Source organism: Chenopodium album, chromosome 1, assembly GCF_948465745.1.
Source record: "Chenopodium album chromosome 1, dcCheAlbu1.1, whole genome shotgun sequence".
NCBI classification, from domain to species: domain Eukaryota; kingdom Viridiplantae; phylum Streptophyta; class Magnoliopsida; order Caryophyllales; family Amaranthaceae; genus Chenopodium; species Chenopodium album.
In genome coordinates this window covers 19,840,990-19,859,320 of record NC_137834.1, presented here as the reverse complement: position 1 = coordinate 19,859,320, position 18,331 = coordinate 19,840,990, and the positions used below count along the sequence as shown (strand labels likewise).

At 41.0% G+C, this 18,331-nt stretch overlaps 1 protein-coding gene across 1 annotated transcript; it reads right to left on the bottom strand.

Annotated features, from left to right (window-relative positions):
* Positions 1-1,505: 1,505 nt before the first annotated feature.
* LOC145629172 (ketol-acid reductoisomerase, chloroplastic-like) lies at positions 1,506-4,149 on the bottom strand. Its single transcript, XM_081681713.1, has 3 exons — positions 4,132-4,149; positions 1,975-2,115; positions 1,506-1,790 (listed from the first exon to the last, which is right to left on the bottom strand). The coding sequence occupies exons 1-3, from the start codon at positions 4,147-4,149 to the stop codon at positions 1,506-1,508; spliced, it is 444 nt and encodes a 147-aa protein (XP_081537839.1).
* Positions 4,150-18,331: the final 14,182 nt, after the last annotated feature.

The window sequence follows — 18,331 nt, the reverse complement described above, 5'->3', positions numbered from 1 at the left end:
GTAGGTCATTGTTATCAATAAGTCCGGTATCCCAAAACGCTGTACAAAAGCGATATCATTGAGATAACGCCGTTGCATATCACGAGGCCCCCCCAAAAAGGAAGGAGGGAGGATAACACACTGACCTACATTCGATGCATTTGCTTCACCGACTTCATGTGTATCTACTAAACCCCGATATAACTCAGCTCTAATTTGTGACTGGTTTTGTCTAAAGAAATCCAGCCGAGTATTCTCTATCTTCACATACATATCTACAATATACTACAAGAATAGCCGCCCAGCCCATAGGATGAAATTTCCAGCATGCATTTGAAACTTGTATGCATAGTACTTCCTGCAAGAAATAAGCTTGCCTTCTTCCCCCGAGCAGCAGCTGCAATTCCATTAGTTTTTATAAAAATAGTTACATTTAGATGATATTAATATGGGAATGACATAAATTAAATAACATATTTTTGGTGTAAGTAGTCACAATTTGTTGTCTTACCAGAATCTTCTTCAGTTACCAAATCAACTGCCTCTTGAACATTATTTGAAATGACAATATTTGAAAGGTCTTCCACCTGGGACCTTCCTCCGTGAGACATTTTTAATTAGTAAACCGTGATGCCACCCACAGTCACCTCAAGGAAATAGAAGCGGGTATTGTAGCGGATCGTAACATCCATAATAATGATATATCCTATGGCTCTTGTTTGATTTCCCATGAACAATGATATGTGGGCTATTGATTTGGCTAGATGAAGTACCTTCACTCCATATTACAGCTACATCTTCGGATGTCGGAGCATTGTAAACACGTTGATCAAGAACAGGGTGTTTATTGAGACTGATTTCAGTCTCTTCAGTGACTTCAATCTCCCGAAGAGACTTGAAAAACTTGGCATATGGATTCAAAAGCATAATAGCCATGCTCAAGGAAATTATACTCAGACGTAAGTCTGGAAAAAGACTATATCTATTTTCTGCCTCAAACATAGCATCGTAGAAGTAAAGTAGTATATATTTTTGTGGTTCATTATCAAGCAACATGTCCGGAATATTATGATAAATTTGGCCATGAACCTTCAAAGCATATATTCCTTTATGAATATCCCCATCCATTTATCCACCAATTTAGCTAAAAGCAAAGAGGTTATTGTAAAGGCGATAATATGTTTGAAAATGATTCGAATCATCGTCATTAGAAGTATAAAGTTTATCTAATTTAGGGGGTAAAGCATTAGAAGCAATTTCAACTTCACCATCACAGCAAAAAAAAATGCAATAACTCAAAGGCTAGCTTTTTAGCACGACACTTATCATAAAAAGGAGGGGCAGACAACTCCATGGGCTTAGTAGGCAGCGATTGACCAACATTTATTGTAGATATAATATATCTTCTTTGATAGAAAAAAAATAGTACAACTGACCAGCCAAGCACTACATTTGTAGCCCTACCATCAACATCCTACAAGCAAAGAAATGGTAAATTCTAATTATATCGAGTGCAAATTCAAGCATTAGAAAAGGCAGACCACCAACAATGCATTAGCAAGAATCAATGAAAAGACCCAAACCGAGTGAACGACAGAGCTAGAGTTGATTCCAGCACCATTGACGCCTTTACCCTGGACATACAACCTCCTTACAGAAGGCCCCATTCCGTTTGGGCATACAGTAATCACACTGAAATTCTTGGGAAAGTCCTTTCCCAAAGACTGTAGATGCCCTAAAAGAAATCTCTGAGACAACCCAAGAATGCTGTTTGGTTTCATGTGGGAGAAAATCTTTTCATAGTTGTCAGCCTGAAATGTAGACAAAGGAAAGGGTAAAGTTAATTTAACCATCATAAAACATTCAGCTGAAACCACAGATACGATTTACAGTACAAGTTCATAATTAACAGAGAACTAATTCAAATATGCACTTGAGAAATGTGAAAAACAAAGCTTCCACGCTGGAGGAGCATCATTGCAGAGAGACATAAACCTGAGCAGAGTCAGAAATCAGCAGCATCAGAAGATCACTTTCAAAAATGGTCTCCCACATCTCACCTAAAGTGTTATTCTCTTCACTGAACCCAGCAGCACGTGCCTCAGTAAAAGAGCTAGATCCTTTGCGGAGTCCAATCTACATCACAGAGGCAAAAAAGCCGTGACAATATATAACTTGAAATCACACTTTTTTGTCACGTAGTGACAGAAGCTTGATGAAGGGATGATAGAAATTTAGTACTCAATTAACCTTGACAACAATATCAGATTTTGTGTATATCAAGGCACTCTATATAGCCGCTACATGAAACCAAATGATGTAAGCGTTTAATATCAGAATTTGAATTTATCTAAGCGTTTAATTTACCCAAAGTATTCACTTACGAAACCAAATGATGTACTTTTACACATAAAAATTGAAAAAAAGATTCACACTAATTGACAAACATGCCATTGATATACACAACTATGAACTAAAAGTCCTAGTTCATATGTATCACTAAGCATCAATCAAGTGATGTGCTTCAATACCAACAGATAATACAAAGACAAAAAATGCCTCCAATTCAATAAGTTTATCCAAAGGAAAATAAAGAGAGAAGACATTGGATAACAAGCATTTGGCAACTCGTTTGGCATGGTACTTTTTTTTTTTTTTTTTGGGAAAAATAACATTTTATTTCATAGTCAACTCCAACAAAAATAGTTTCCTCTGCTTTCATGAACTAACACAAATACATATTTTTTAAACATATTTATGAATGAAGGGAAAAATAAACACTCCAAATAAAACTTCAGCCCAGCATTGGGAAAAGACATAGATACAGTTACACAAAGGAAACACAGCAGTTCAAATCTGTAGATTTTTTTTTTAAAAAAGAAAAACTATTTTTTTTCCCAGTATATTTGACATAGAAATGTTTCTACTTAATTTATTTTCAACACATTATTGAAAAATTGACTTGTATGCAGAATTTTTGTTTCTGACGCGGAAAATCATGTGATCATATCACAAGAGGTCTAGAGATTACATTGCTGAGGAGACTATACCATGTAAATCAAATTTAAGGTGAATTTCTATCTTGTATTTAACATTTTTTTAAAAATATTTATTTTTATTTTTATTTATAGTTGGGAAATTCTCTTTAGTATAACTCTAATAATAAACATTCTCAGTGGTCAAATGCAAAAAAAGTTATTATCCTTGGTGAACCATGTTTTAAAAAGTTTTATCAATGGTAACATTAAGCAAGGTAATTAGGCATTTTAAGCAAAAACTATGGTTAACTAATGATGTAATGACTAATTTGACCCTATGGTTAACCCCTTCTTAGATCTTTTTTAAAGGAAAAAAAAAAACCCAAACCCCTCACCTAGCCACCAGCACCACTGCCAGCGGCTAACCCCCAGCCGGCTTGCCTTCCCACCTCCGGTCGGCGACGCCTGTCCTCTACCACCTCTAGCCGTCAACGCCCCACCTCGGCCTTGTTCCTCCTCCCTTTCCCATTTCCCCCATCGATCACCACCTGCCCTAACTCCTCTCTTTCCCAGTTCCCCCACCACCGTTTGTCGGGCCCTTATCGCACCCAAAACCACCACGAAAACCAACACCTCTCCCTGACGAACCCCCTCCCCGACAAAACCACCACAAACCCTTGAAATCTACCCAAAACCACCAGATAACCGAAACCCATTTCCTGGGTTTGGTTTCGAAACCCTAAACAGGATTGGGTATTTTCTTGTGTTTTGGGGGTTTTTTAGGGTTTTGGCCAGTGAACAAGGGAGGGGGGGTCGTCGGGGAAGGGTTCCGGTTTTGTGGTGGTTAGAATGATCGGCGGTGGGCATTGGGTGGGGAAAATAGGAAGGGTCGAAAAAGGGGGAGAGAGAGGAGGTGGGGGCGGGGGAGGCGGGGGGTCACAAGGGGAGGCCGGCGCACCAGCGAAGGTAGAGCTGGGCGCCGGTGCCAATGTCGGTTTTGGTGTAGGAGGGGGAGGGAAAGGGGGAGAGGGAATGGTGGCGAATGGTGCGGAAGGTGGTGGCAGGGTGGTGGTTTTTATTTTTTTTTATTAATTTTAAAATGGGGGTATTTTAGGCATCACAACTTTTTTTTTTACTTAGAATGGTTAACCATGGTTAAGATATGCCTAATTACCTTGCTTAATGCTACCATTGATAAAACTTTTTAAAACATGGTTCACCAAGGATAATAACTGTTTTTGCATTTGACCACTGATAATGTTTATTATTAGAGGTCTACCAAAGAGAATTTCCCTTTATAGTTTTAACAGACTACATACTTTGTATATATGTAGCTGTTTGACAGAAGAAGTAATTAAGTATTCTCTTAAGATGATTGATCAAACTAATCTATTAATACTGTTTGACAGAGCAAGAAATCTTGAAAATTCTATTGTTAAAATTCCTATAGAATTTCTTAGAGTACCTAAAGATGACATACTAATATAAAGTTTGGAATTTCAATTGAGGAATATCTTAAACTATAAGTACTCATCAATTATTCATGTTATGTGAAGGACATCCTTCTAGATATGGCACAGCTGTTGACAAATTCAGAGAGTATCAAAGAAGTATGTGGTGTAGCTTATAGATTAACATAATATTCCCTCCGTACCACATTTTTTAGCTCATTAACATAATCTAAGTTATTGATATGTTTGATTTTTCATAACTTGTAGGGAATAAATTTCAATCTTTAATCCCACTAGCTTGAACCCTACTGTGATCATACACTATAGTACGGTGGCGTCCAAAAGGGAAGAAGATAGAGCAAAAGAGTCGCCAACAAGTTTTTTATGAACTTGTAAACCGTTCATATGATGAAGGTTACACCCCTTAACACCAAGAGATCGTCAACTCCATAAGGTCTAGAACCAAATAAGGGTTTTGGGATGAAGGTACAAATCTAACCTAAAAGAGATTGAACCTGCCCTAATAATAGGCCTCTACTTTATTCTGATCGTATTCATGTGCGCTTTCTGATTAACATGCAATCAATAGGATTAACCCTAAACATGTTTATCTATGTTGGTTGAATATTAATGCACAAATAAATCTATTATTGGCGATCACTTGAAATTATAATCAAATTAACCCTAACAAGATTATTGATTATCTTATTAAGCGTGATTACAAATATAAATTCCCTTTATACATGAATAAAGGTGTGATCAAGCAATAAAGAATAAATATCAAGCAACAATAATAAGGCATCAATATCATGATTAATAATTATAAATAAAATAATCATCATCAAAACAACAATAATAATATTCATAATATTCATAATCATTATAACAATTATAATCATAATCATGTTCAAGTTAATATTAAAGCATAATAAAAATAGCATGTTCCTAGGCATGATATTAATAATATTAATAACAAACCCTAGCATGTCACTAAGCAAAAAAAATCAAATCTTTAGCCCTAACATGATACTAACAATCATAAATATTAGGAAGAACATAGGAAGCATCGTAACAATCATATTTAATATTAAAATTACCCTAGACATGATACTAGGAATATCATAATAACAATATAAACATGATTTCTACATCATAACATCAATAAAACCATTAAAGTACTTACTTTGATGCTTCGTACCTCTTTCTAATAACAAAATACACACGTTAGTAACTTCAAGGAAAATAATAAAGAATTAAATTAAAAAATTGAAAGAGAGATTTGAGACCAAACCCTCAGAAATTAAACCTTTCACGTCTAGGGCGAAGGCAACTTCGAATATCGCTAGGTGTTTCTAGATCTTGTGAATGCGGAATTTTGTATGAAAAAGCAAAGTAAGAAGAAAGAATTGAATGATTAAGAGAATGCTAATTAAAACTCATTGTAGATGAGAACTCGTGAATGATGAGAATTGGTGAATGAAAACGGAGTTTTTAATACTTTATTTATAGAGAAAATCAGCAAAAAAGATAAAATAAACAAAACAGAGTCTGACGCACAAAAAAACAGAACTGGCGCAAACCTTGGCTAACTGGAGCCTGGCACCAACACTAGCGCCAGACACCAATGGCTAGCGCCAGCCGCCAGGCCTGGTTCCAGGCGCCAAGCCTAATTTTAACGCGTTTTCGAAAATCAGATAAGTTTGCCGTACTGGAGGATAAAATCATATAATTTCCTTGAAAATGCTATTTGATTTTGATTAAAACTCTGAAAAGTCAACAAAAGTCAATTTATCAATGCTAATCGAATTAGGAATGAAAAGAACCTTCTAGAATATTCTAGAAGACTAAAACCATTCCTAATTGCATTAGGAATGATAAATCATATTAGGCCCTCCCCTTGATCATTGGGCCGTATATAAAGCTCAAACCGGGCCCAGTTTAGTAAATTGGCCATAACTTCCTCAATATTAATCGGAATTGGGCTTAGAATATATCGTTGGAAAGGTCTTTGCAAGCCCCATCCAATTACACTACTATTGGACCCATATCATGGACCAACCAAACTGGGTTGACTGTTTTCTTAAAATAAGTTTTTAAAAACAGAGAGAAGAGAAAAGAAATTAAAACTATCCGCAACACTAGACTTTCCACACTTTCGCTTCATTCGATTATGATTCGACGCGAAAGGTACTCATCACTGGGTTTGGTTTTGGGGAGACACAAATGAGTGTCTACAGAATCCCCCACTTTGACTGAGTTTGGAGAAACGCGAGTTTCGAAAACAAAAGTCAAAGTAGCGATAGGGACGGAGAATGATTCAGAACGTTCTGCGATCCTAAATCACTCTTGTAACGCCGATACCTGCAAAACTAGCATTATTCAAACATTTAAAAGAGTTAAGAAACGCGTATCTTGCACCTTCGAGCACACGTCTCTGAAAGTAACCGATTTGCGGCTTTGTTGTTGTTTTGATGTTTTGATGACCTCCTACAAGATAGAGAATGCCATCCCGCTTGAGAACCGCTACGCCCGTAACTGCTTCCAAATATAGAAGATTGCTTCGCCTGAAACGATCTTCCTCCGCTATGATAATATTCCACGTCCAAGGGAATACCATCGAAGATTGCTTCTCTTGAAACAATCCTCATCCGCATTGATAATATTCCACGTCCAAGGGAATACTATCGAAGATTATTTCTCTCGAAACAATCTCCATCCGCATTGATAATATTCCACGTCCAAGGGAATACTATCGAAGATTATTTCTCTTGAAAAAATCTCCATCCGCATTATGACCATCTTCCATGCCTAAGGGAATATGATTGAAGACAACTTCGCCCGAAATTACCTCCAGTTGTTTGTGACAACTCTCCGCAAGCTAGGGAATGTCGTCGAAGATACCTTCACTAGAAGTCATCCTCATTTAATGCGATAATTTTCCTAAGGAAATTATCGAAGACCCACGCCTGTCTATCTTTAAAAGTTCGCCTGAACTTTGCTTCCGTTATGCCTGTACGTCAACATTTCTGCTGCTTTGAACCTGTTCGTCCGTGCCTTTTGCAAATGAACCATTATGTCGGTGCCTTGCTTTTGAACCTATATGCCGGTGCTTTTTTTAATGAGCCAATGCTTAGGCGCTTTAAGCTAAGTGAGACGATCTTTTATCAGATTGATCACTTTATGTAATCAAGTCGATTACTAAATCATGTCAAATTGCTTAGAGGGGCTAAATAGCGTACCAAGGAACCTAAAAATATGTTGCAGAAAGGTAGAACTACCTCATCAAGTGGTTGGGTGCTCTGGCGCCGCTGAAAAACCATCAGCACCACTTAATTAATCTTAGCACCAGGCGTTGAGATTAGCGCCAGACGCCAAGCCTAATTTTTGACGCCAATGCATAGGGCTTGGCGCCAGCACGGGGATTTCCTTAAATACCCCTTTCTTCTTCATTTTGCTGACTGCTCGTCGCGAAACTGCTCGAAAAAAACCCAAAAGCTTCAATTGCTCTGTTCTTGCTCGTTTCTCAACCGAATTCACTCAAATTTGTTTCAAATTAAAGCTCTTTTCATATATTTACCCGATCTATGTAAGTTTTCTTCAAACTCACATCAGTTTTTATGAATTTTTGGCATGTTTATTTACGAATTTTATGTAAATTCGAAATTTATAATGCTCAATTTGCTTTGTTTGTAAAGTTTTATGCCATGAAATTGCTTAATTATGTTTGTATATTTCCTTGGGAGTAATTTGAGACTTGTTTGACTCAATTTGGTAAAGAAATGAGCAATTTGCCATTATTGGACCTCCTAAGGTCGTGAAGAACAATGTGACTTGTTCTTGATGTTTTTGCTAGCAATTCTTGTCCAATTCGTCACAATAATTACTATAGTATTGCAAGAAATTGTGTGATTGCTTGAAAAATGTCGTTACGCTTAGTTTGAATTTGTGCTCTGTTTTAGTACTACGTACTCTGTTTTTGCGAACATAGTATCATGCGGCTAGGCGAACCTTAGATACTATAGAACCTTAATTTATGATGATTTTGCACAATGTAGCATGGCTAGACAGCGAGGCTCGGGTTCAAGGTCCCGAAACACTCGACGGGAGCATGAGCCCGTAGAGGATGACATCACACCTTCCACTTCGCTTGGTCGGCTCCCGGAGTGGGATGAGCGGACCCTGTTCTTCGCCCCCGTCCACCAAATTTCTGAGAGGGTGAGACGGGGCATCACGGTCGGGAGGACGCGCTATCACGGTTCCGGCTGTGATGGTTTAGGCGATTTATACAAGATGTACATCGCCGAGGATCTTGAGACGAGATTCCTATGGGAGTCTTGTGGACTGTCTACTTTGTTCGAGACCTCCGAGGCTATGGTTGCCTCCAGCGGGGGTCATCATGTAGTGCGCGCTTTGGTGGAGTTCTTCTGGGACACTACCAACACTTTTCATTTCCCCTGGGGCGAGATGATGGTCACCCCTACGGACTTCAGTCTCATCACAGGACTGAAGTTCACCTGTGTGCCACTGCCGTTTGACAGTGGAATCGACGTCTTTTCTTCGGAGGTCGAGGAGCTGTTGGGGCCGATCGCTATTCGAGACAGGGCTGAGGTCGAGACGACTCAGTTTAGTGCTAGGGGAATTCGCCGCTCGACGCTGGCAGCGGCTTTTAATGACGATGTGACCACCCGAGAGCAGCGGGTGCGCATCTTTGCGCTGATGTTATTGTCAGGGACATTCTCCCCTAACAAAGGTAGTAGGGCATTGCTTTACTATCTTCCTGCTGTCCGTGATCTTCATCGGATCGGGACTTATGACTGGGCCAGCTTGGCCTATGCTGACTTTGTTCGTGCAATGAGGGACTCGTGTCGACATCGGTCCTTTGGGACGAACATCGCTTTGTCTGCCTTTTGGAAGGTCGTAGAGGTAAACATTATTTCCTATAAAGTTTAGCTCTACATTTTAGCTAGCATTTACTTACAATTTTAACTCCTTGTAGATCTGGTTGTACGAGTACTTCCCTTCTGCTGCGCCGGCGAGACCATCGCCGCGCGGATTTCCAGTGAGCGCTTCTTGGGGCGGCCGCCATGTGGATATGTCTACTACACATGTCCGGAACTGGATCATTGCGGTACGACTTTTATTATTTATTTGCTTTTCCGCGATGCTTTAGGTATACTCTCGCCTGATTGATGTTCTTTGTAGGGGCCTGAGGTGGTGTACCGGCCGTGGGACGGTTGGACAGTCCCTGGGTTAGCCGCACAGTATTCTGCTGAGCGTCACTATTTCCTGGGGACTTACGGAGCGATCGTGTACTTAGGAGAGAGGGTTTCTAGACAGCATTCCTTTGATGTCTTCGTCGTTCCTGGTGCTCCACCACGTCATATGTTCGACGACGCGCGGTTGTCGAGCATGTCTGGAGGAGATGGTACCCCTTGGCGATCCTATGTGATCCCTGGGCAGTGCTATGCTGAGGAGCTACTACCGTTGTTAGCTCCAGCCCCCGTACCGGCCGAGGATGTGAGGGTAAGATTTTTCAGCTTTTAATTTCCATGAAGTAGCCCCCAAGTAATGTTTTACTGAGTTTTTGTTTTATCAGGACGGTGCTGCTGAGTTCGTGCCACCCCGTATGTCCATCCACTACCAGGGGATGTACGGGCCGATTGAGGAGATGATTTCTCTTGCTCCCGAGGGCGAGCGCTTCGTACAACGGTCGATTCCTCGCCACCAGACCCGAGTAAGCCTAGTTATCCACCATTTTTGTCCATATATCATGCATGTTTACTGACTTATTTTTCTGACAGTTTTCGGGCGAGGTGGTTTCGGCGATGGCACGAAGTATAGAAGCCTTCCGGTGCTAGCTCGTCCGGATGAGGAATGCGGCCACTTACCGTCGGGATGACGTCATCCGAGAGGTAGTCTTTCTTTATATATTCTTTGCATTACCGCTTCAATTTTTCCTAGTTTCTGATTTGATTCTTTTTGCAGGGCCAGCCTATTGCTTCTCACACCCGCACGAGACCTAAGGGGCGGAGGGATCCGGCGAGGTCCAGCTCGAGACGTCGTCGTACTTCATCAGGGGGTAGAGGTGGTCGCTCTGAGGCTGCTTGTGCTGACGTTGTAGAGGGCTCGGGATCTTCTTCTAAGGGTGCTCATGCTGCACCGGTAGGAGAGGCTACCTCAGCTTTCAGAGGTGGTGGGATGTACGAGGTAGTCTCGTCATCGCAGCAGCCTCCGCAGCCTCAGCCTCAGATTGATCCTGGGTGGAGTGGACCTACATTGAGTCTTCCTCCTCCCACGGAGACTGGAGCTGGTGGAGAGGTGACTCCTCGTACGGCGCAATTTTATGATATGATGGGCATACTCCTCCAGCGCCGTAGTTTGTTCCTGTGTATATTTTATTTTGACTTTCCATAGAACTTTGCCTTAGACTCATTATTTATAGACACATTTTGTATATTTATGCTATTATGAGTTTATATTGTTTGTTATTATTATGTGTATGTTAGTGTGTGCAAGAGAAGTGTGACAAACAATTTTGTGCAAAAATTCCGTCATTTTTATTATTGATGGAGGGTATCTGACTCTCTCCCCCAAAAGAAAAAATAAAAAGGAAAAAATCAAATAAAATCTCGGGTGTTTGGAATTTAAATAAAGTCCAAAAAAGAATAATATAATTAAAAATAATAGCTATTTTAATTAATTAAGAAAAAGGATAATCAAAAAAATGTTTAGGAAAGATAAACGGAGCCATAAAGTCATTAGTCGACTCGAGTTTAGTATAAAAATGCAAGTTAATCACGCGCGCCTGATGTGACAACTTGGCGCCAGCTGGCGCCACAATATGGCGCGTGGCGCCAGGCGCTACACTTAGCGTGTGGCGCCAAGCGTTGGCGGCTGGCGCCAATTACGGGGTTTTGACGGCAATTGACGCTGATGCCGTATTTCATTCTGATTAAAACTTCTCGCAATCTGTGTATAAATAGCCCCCTGCCCAGCCGATTATTCTCATAATTCCAGCGAATAAAATAATTCTATGCTTTAGAAAATATAATAACCGTGTCTTTAGTCACCAAAACCTTCACCCAATATACTCATGAATGGTGTCGATCTGTTAATGGAAGGGAGAGAAAAGAATTAGATTTATTTCACTTGGGGGGAATTTATGGCATCAAAGAGGTAGATCTTGACTTAGATTTCACTTGGGGGGAATTTTGGAATGTTGATACTCGTTGCTTTAGAATAGGGTATGATGAGATTAGCCCTTTGCCTGAGGAATTTGGTGCTACCTTAGGCTTCCCTGCAATAGACCTCATAGTAATCCCTAGAGTAGATGCATATTATTATAAGGATTTTGAGCGCTTCTTTAATTTAAAGGAAAGGGATTTATCAAAAATAGTAGATGGCAACATAGTGAATTTGAAAGAATTTGCACGCCATTATTTTGATAAACCTTTTTCTGAATCTTTTCATATATATAGAAGAAGGGCTTTCTTATTTTGCATGCTTAATCAATTTTTTCTTAGTAGTGGAAAAAAATAATGAAGGCCAATCAATTATAACCACTATTTTAGAACAAATTGAATCAGGGAGGAATCCAATGCCACTGATAGTTGGAGAGACTATGATTAGTCTTGATGAACTGAAAAGGGACCCAAAAGCACCTTTTTATGGCTCTCCAATTTTATTACAGGTAGAAAAATAAAATTTTTAATTACAGAAATCAAAAATATATTTTCGTATTGTAATAATAATATATTTGCATTGTAATTTTTTTACAGATGTGGCTAATGGAAAGGCTAGGATTAATTAACCCTCCGGACAATATTGAGAAGTATACTCCCAATTGCTTTATGAGAAGGAAGAAACGTATCCCTAAAATTGGGCGCCATGGGTGGAGAAAAGTCTTCGAATCTCGTGATTTTGCTATCAAGTGGGTCGTCCCATGGTGGAAAATAGAAAGGATGGTTGGTGTTAACAAGCAACCTTTTTGCCGTCTTCCAAGCTTGTCTCGTGTGACTTATTATTACCCCTGAAGGGTAAAAAGACAATACGGCTTGCTTCAGAATATTCCTTCCGGGGATCTTTGTCTTCCCTATGAGTATCCTGTTTCTAAAGAAGTAGACAGATTTGATGCTTACTGGAGTGCTAGACCTTTATGGGAAGTGATTACCCAAAAGGTTCCTCCTTCTTTGCCCAATGATGTAAAGAAGTGGTTGCTGAAGAAACCTTCGAAGGATCAGGGTAGAACTGATGTGAAGAGTCGTCTGGGTGACAGGGTGATTCCTGCTAAGGAACGCTTAGGTGCAAGAATTGAATTCAAAACACCTGCAATGCCTAGGAAGAAAGGTGCTACCTAGGATAAAGAAAAAAGGAAAGCTGACACCACAGATAAAAAAGCTTGGGTGGAAAAGAAGCATGGAGTATTAGCTGAAGGGGAGACTATCTACTCTAACATTGAATGTAGGTCCTCTAAAGGATGTCTACTAGCTAAAGTTATGGATGAGAAGGAGGAAGTAGACAAGAATTGGAAAAGGGCTAGAAAGGAAAAGAAAGATTAGGAGCATTGCATAAATTTGATTTGACACTTCATACATTTCTTGACGTACTCGTGACAATCTCTCTCCATAGTAGTCCAATAGTAACCTTGTCGTTGAATATTTTGGACTAGCATTTTTGCATTCATGTGAGTTCCACATACACCAGCATGAAGGTTTTCCATGGTTTTATGTGCTTCTCTTTTGGCTATACATAAGAGGTCCTTCCCGTTGCGGTTCTCTTGTGGAGTTCTCCCCTGATGAGCACATACTGTGAGGCCAGGAGCCTCAAAGCACGGCGTGCCCTTTTATCAGTATTAGGAGGATATTCTTCTCTTGTCACATAATTTAGGATGTCTGTATACCATGGTTCTTCATCTTCCTCCTGTGATTCTTGTTCATCATCAAGTGCATGAACATAAGCTGGTTCATACCTTCTCTCTATGGTCAATGGCATTCTGATCGTGTCAGCTGGAATTCGCACCATTGATGCTAACGTAGCTAGTGCGTCAGCGAACTGGTTTTCTTCTCTTGGCAGATACGTATATTCCACTTCATCTAGTTGCTCCGTGAGAGTTTCCAGATGAGCTTGATACGTAGCGAGACTTTCACTCCTCACTTTCCATCTCTTAGAGATTTGGTTAATGATCAGTGAAGAGTCACCGTAGATTCTGAGTTTCTTGATTCCCAAGGCGAAAGTTGTTTCTAATCCCAAAATGCATGCTTCATATTCTGCGGCATTGTTGGTGACATCAAAGTCGAGCTTCATGGAAATTGGGATGTGTTCTTCATTGGGCGATACGAGCAAGACTCCCACACCACATCCTTTTTGGTTTGAAGCTCCATCGAAATAGAGCGTCCAACTATCGTCTTCGGTCATGAGTAAATCTTCGTCAGGGAAATCGTACTCATCTTCTTCTTTTTCAGCTTCTTCTAACGGGAAGTCTGCTAAGAAATCAGAAACTGCGGAACCTTTGATGGCTTTTTGTGGCACAAATCTCAAGTCAAATTGAGCCAGATTGACTATCCACCTTGATAATCTGCCATTGAGTGTTGCTTTCTCGAACAGGTATTTGAGAGGATCCATCTTAGACACGACATGCACCGTATGAGTGAGCATGTAATGTCTTAGTTTCTGTGCGGCCCATACAAGTGCGAGACACAACTTCTCGAGAGGCGTGTATCGCGTCTCATATCCTTGGAGTTTCTTGCTCAGTGAATAAATTGCATTCTCCTTCCTTTCGATCTCTTGTGCTAGCATTGCCCCCATCGTTTCTCTTGTGACCGTAAGGTAGAGTCGAAGAGGAAAGTCAGGTATTGCCGGCGCTAGCACAGGTGGGTTTACCAAATACTCTTTGATTTTGTCAAAAGCCTTTTGGCAATCATCATCCCATGTGACTGGGACATTCTTCTTAAGCTTCTTGAATATAGGTTCACATATTGCTGTGAGCTTTGATATGAACCTACTTATATACCGCAACCTTCCAATGAAGCCTCGAATCTCCTTCTCATTTTTGGGTGGTGGCATGGCCATGATTGCTTTTATTTTTGAAGGATCTATTTCAATCCCTCGAGAACTGATCACATATCCAAGTAATTTGCCTGACGTGACTCCGAATGCACATTTTGCTGGATTTAATCTCATGTTGTACTTACGGAGTCTTTCAAAAAACTTGCGAAGTGCGACGATATGGCCTGGGCGATCCTTAGACTTGACAATCATATCATCGACATAGACCTCCACTTCTTTGTGCATCATGTCATGTAAGAGTGCTGTAGCTGCTCTTTGGTAGGTGGCACTCGCGTTTTTCAACCCAAATGGCATTACCATATAACAATATATACCCCACTGTGTGATGAATGTGGTTTTCTCCATGTCTTCTTCGGCCATCAATACCTGATTATATCCGGCGTAACCATCCATGAATGACAGGAGTGCATGGTTTGCTGTATTATCGACCAGAATGTCAATGTGAGGTAGAGGGAACCCATCTTTTGGGCTTGCTTTATTGAGATCCCTGTAATCAACACACATTCTGACCCTTCCATCCTTCTTTGGAACTGGAACCACATTTGCTATCCATTCCGGATACTTGGATACTTTGATGAAACCAGCGGCCAATTGCTTTCTTATTTCTTCCTTGATTTTAAGAGCCACATCTGGTTTCATTCGGCGCAGCTTTTGTTTGACAGGCTTCATACATGAAATGAGTGGTATCGTATGCTGAGCTATATCCCTGTCGATTCCTGGCATATCTTGGTATGACCAAGCAAATACATCAACAAATTCACTAAGCAAGTTAATTAGCTCTTTGCGTTCATCTTGACTTAGTGTTAATCCAATTTTTACTTCTTTAACAGTCGTATCATTGGAAATGTTAACTGTTTCTGTATCTTCAATAGCTGCTATTTTATTTTCGTGTTCTTCCATTGCTTTTATTATTTCTTTTTCATTTTTATCATTAGCAAAGCAATATTGATCAGGGCTAGGGGAATGACACGCGTCGTAAGCAAAGGTATTCATTTCATTGAATTTATTGGCTAATACATCAAGAAAGGCAAGGTCAGCTGCGACCTCACCAGAATTATTAGGACTAGAAGGACGGGGCTCAACAAGAGACTCAGGGTTGAACTCTATAGCAGAAAGAGGGTCAGCCTCGGACTCTAAGGACTCATCTACAGACTTAGACTCAGACTCGGACTCGGACCCAGACGATTCAGACTCATCAAACATAGGACCCTCGCCAGCGGTTATTTCCAACTTCTCTCCACTCGGCGTAGTGATCCTCAATGTCTTACGCCATCCCCTTGAAATGTTGTCAGCTTGGACGATTAACTCGGAGGGGTCGAAATCCTTGTTCGCTATGACGGCTTGAACGAGCTCAGAGTTATCATCGCAGACCGGCTTGGATTCATTCTTCTCCATTCCAAAAAGAAGGTTGATTCCCAGATCATCAGAGTTCAGGCTAGCTGACTTCTCGACTGTGGAGAGCTCTTCATCGATGAAGTCACAATCGAGGAACACCTCGAATCCCGGTTCACGGATCCCATTATGGACAAATGGTTCAGGGAATTCATAGCATGGGAAGTCTTCCCCTTCTTTGATGTACTGGCCATTGAGGGTGAACGGATATGGATCCATGGCCATTTCCGTCTTCGTGATTCGAACGTTGTTGCGAGCTTTCATTTTCAATGCAGCTTGTTTGAGATCTTCTTTTGTTGGCTTGAATCCCAAGCCAAAAGTATCCTTCTTGAGCGCACCAGGATGGCCCCAAGATTTAGCCATTTTCTTCTTGAGCCCAAGGGTCATTCCAGGGAAGTGACCTTGCTTCTTCAGAATGGCGTTGATACTGGTGTTTGAATAGGGATCGACGTCGAGATGGCACTTTTCCTCTTCTTCGATCACAAGAACATCATCTAGTGAAAACCCCCAAAGATCTTCATCTTCTTCGTCATGTTCAACATGGACGATAGGAGTATCAATAACTTGAATGCGCATAGGAGAAGCATCGATAGTAATCGAAACCCCTCCAAATATGGCTTTCACTTTCTGGTGGAGCGATGACGGAATCGCCTTTAGCTCATGAAGCCAAGGGCGTCCTAACAACGATTGAAAGAGGCCTTAATGTCCACCACCTGAAACTTGGTGCGACGTTCAATGGCCCCAGTAGTTATATTCAATATGATAGTACCCACGGCTTGACGGCGAGTATTATCGTAAGCTCGAATCCCTTGAGTGGAGGGAGTCAACTATTCATTCTTTATACCCAACTTCCTTGTAGTACGGAGTGGGCACACATTGATTGCAGAGCCATTATCAACCAGGCTCATAGGAACATTCATCTTCCTACACACTACAGTGAGGTGTAAGGCCTTATTATGTTGGTCCCCTTCCGGGGGTAGATCCTTATCAGAAAAGAAGATCAGATTGCTAGTACTCGGCAGCTCAGTAGTGAGAAAGTTGACCAATCCTTGAGGAGTCATGTCTTCATCAACTCCTATCTTCACCAGAGCATTCATTACAGCCTTTCGATGCTCGTGGGAAGTGGCCAAAAGCTTCCATACATTCATCTCCACCTTGGTCTTTTGTAGTTGTTTGACCACTTCGCTATTCACAGGGTCGACGGGATCAACTATCGGATTTGATTGTGATGGAGGTGGAGGTGGGTTAGGTTGTTGCAACCGTCCACTCCTGGTGAGAACCTTGACCTCAAGGTCCCCCCAAACATCTTTACTGGTGCCGAGAGATGAACAGGCTATATCTTTGAGATAGACATCTTTATCATCACTATCCCAAATCCCATTCACTTCTGCAGTGCTTGACATAAATACAACTTCCGGCAGAGGTTAATTCACAGGTTGAATGAGTTTTGACGGATCAAAGGAGACTTCATCTCCCATGATAGCCAAAGCATCAGAAAGAGAACCTGTTTGAATGTTAGGCTTCTTGCCCCTGGAGGGACAGGAAGTTGGTTAGCATCTATCAGGTCTTGGATTGCGTCTTTCAGCCTCCAACACTTCTCAGTGTTATGACCCTCGCCTTGATGATACTTGCAATAAGCATTGGGGTCATAGTTTGCGGTCCTATTCTCAGGTCAAGGTTCTGGAAATGGTCCGATTGGCATAATCAGTCCCTGACCATGTAGACGGTCATAAGCCGCATCATAAGTCATTCCCAAAGGCGTATAAATCCTCCTTTGCCTTTGGAATCTTTGAGTAGGAGCATTAAGGGCCAGCACATCATTGATGTTGATATTGTTGGTAGCATTATTGGGCTTAGAAGACGAAGAAGAAGGAGTGTCGTTCTTCTTGTTTTTCCAAGTGTTGTTGTTATTGTTGCTACCAACAGACTTCATCAGTTCATCTTCGATATTGATTCCAATATCGTATACAGCTTCAAAGGTACTTAAAGGCAGAAACTTCAAGTGTTGCTTGTATTTATGCGTCAGATTGGCAATGAACAAGCGAACCATTTCCTTCTCCTTGGGAGGATCTACCAGGAGCGCAGCTGTTTCTCTCCACCTGCTTAGGTAAGTGGTGAAGCCTTCATTCTCTTTCTGTTTGAGAATGGAGAGTTCACGTTCAGAAGTCTTGGCCTGGATGTTGCACTTGTATCGGTTCATAAAGCTTTCAGCAACATCTTCCCAGGTCGCGACATGCTTGGATTCCAGAGAATAGAACCACTGTTGACAGGCATGCTCTAAGGAAAGAGGAAACACCGTAGGGAAGAGTGTCACATCTACTCCCTTAAGAGCCATAGTTGCAGAAAAAGCCTTCAAATGGAAAAGCGGGTTATCAGTAGGCTTGAACTTGGGAATATCGGCAATGGAAAACTTCTCAGGAAGCTTCTCTCTTATGGACGAGTAAGTGACAGGCTGTTCCACATAAG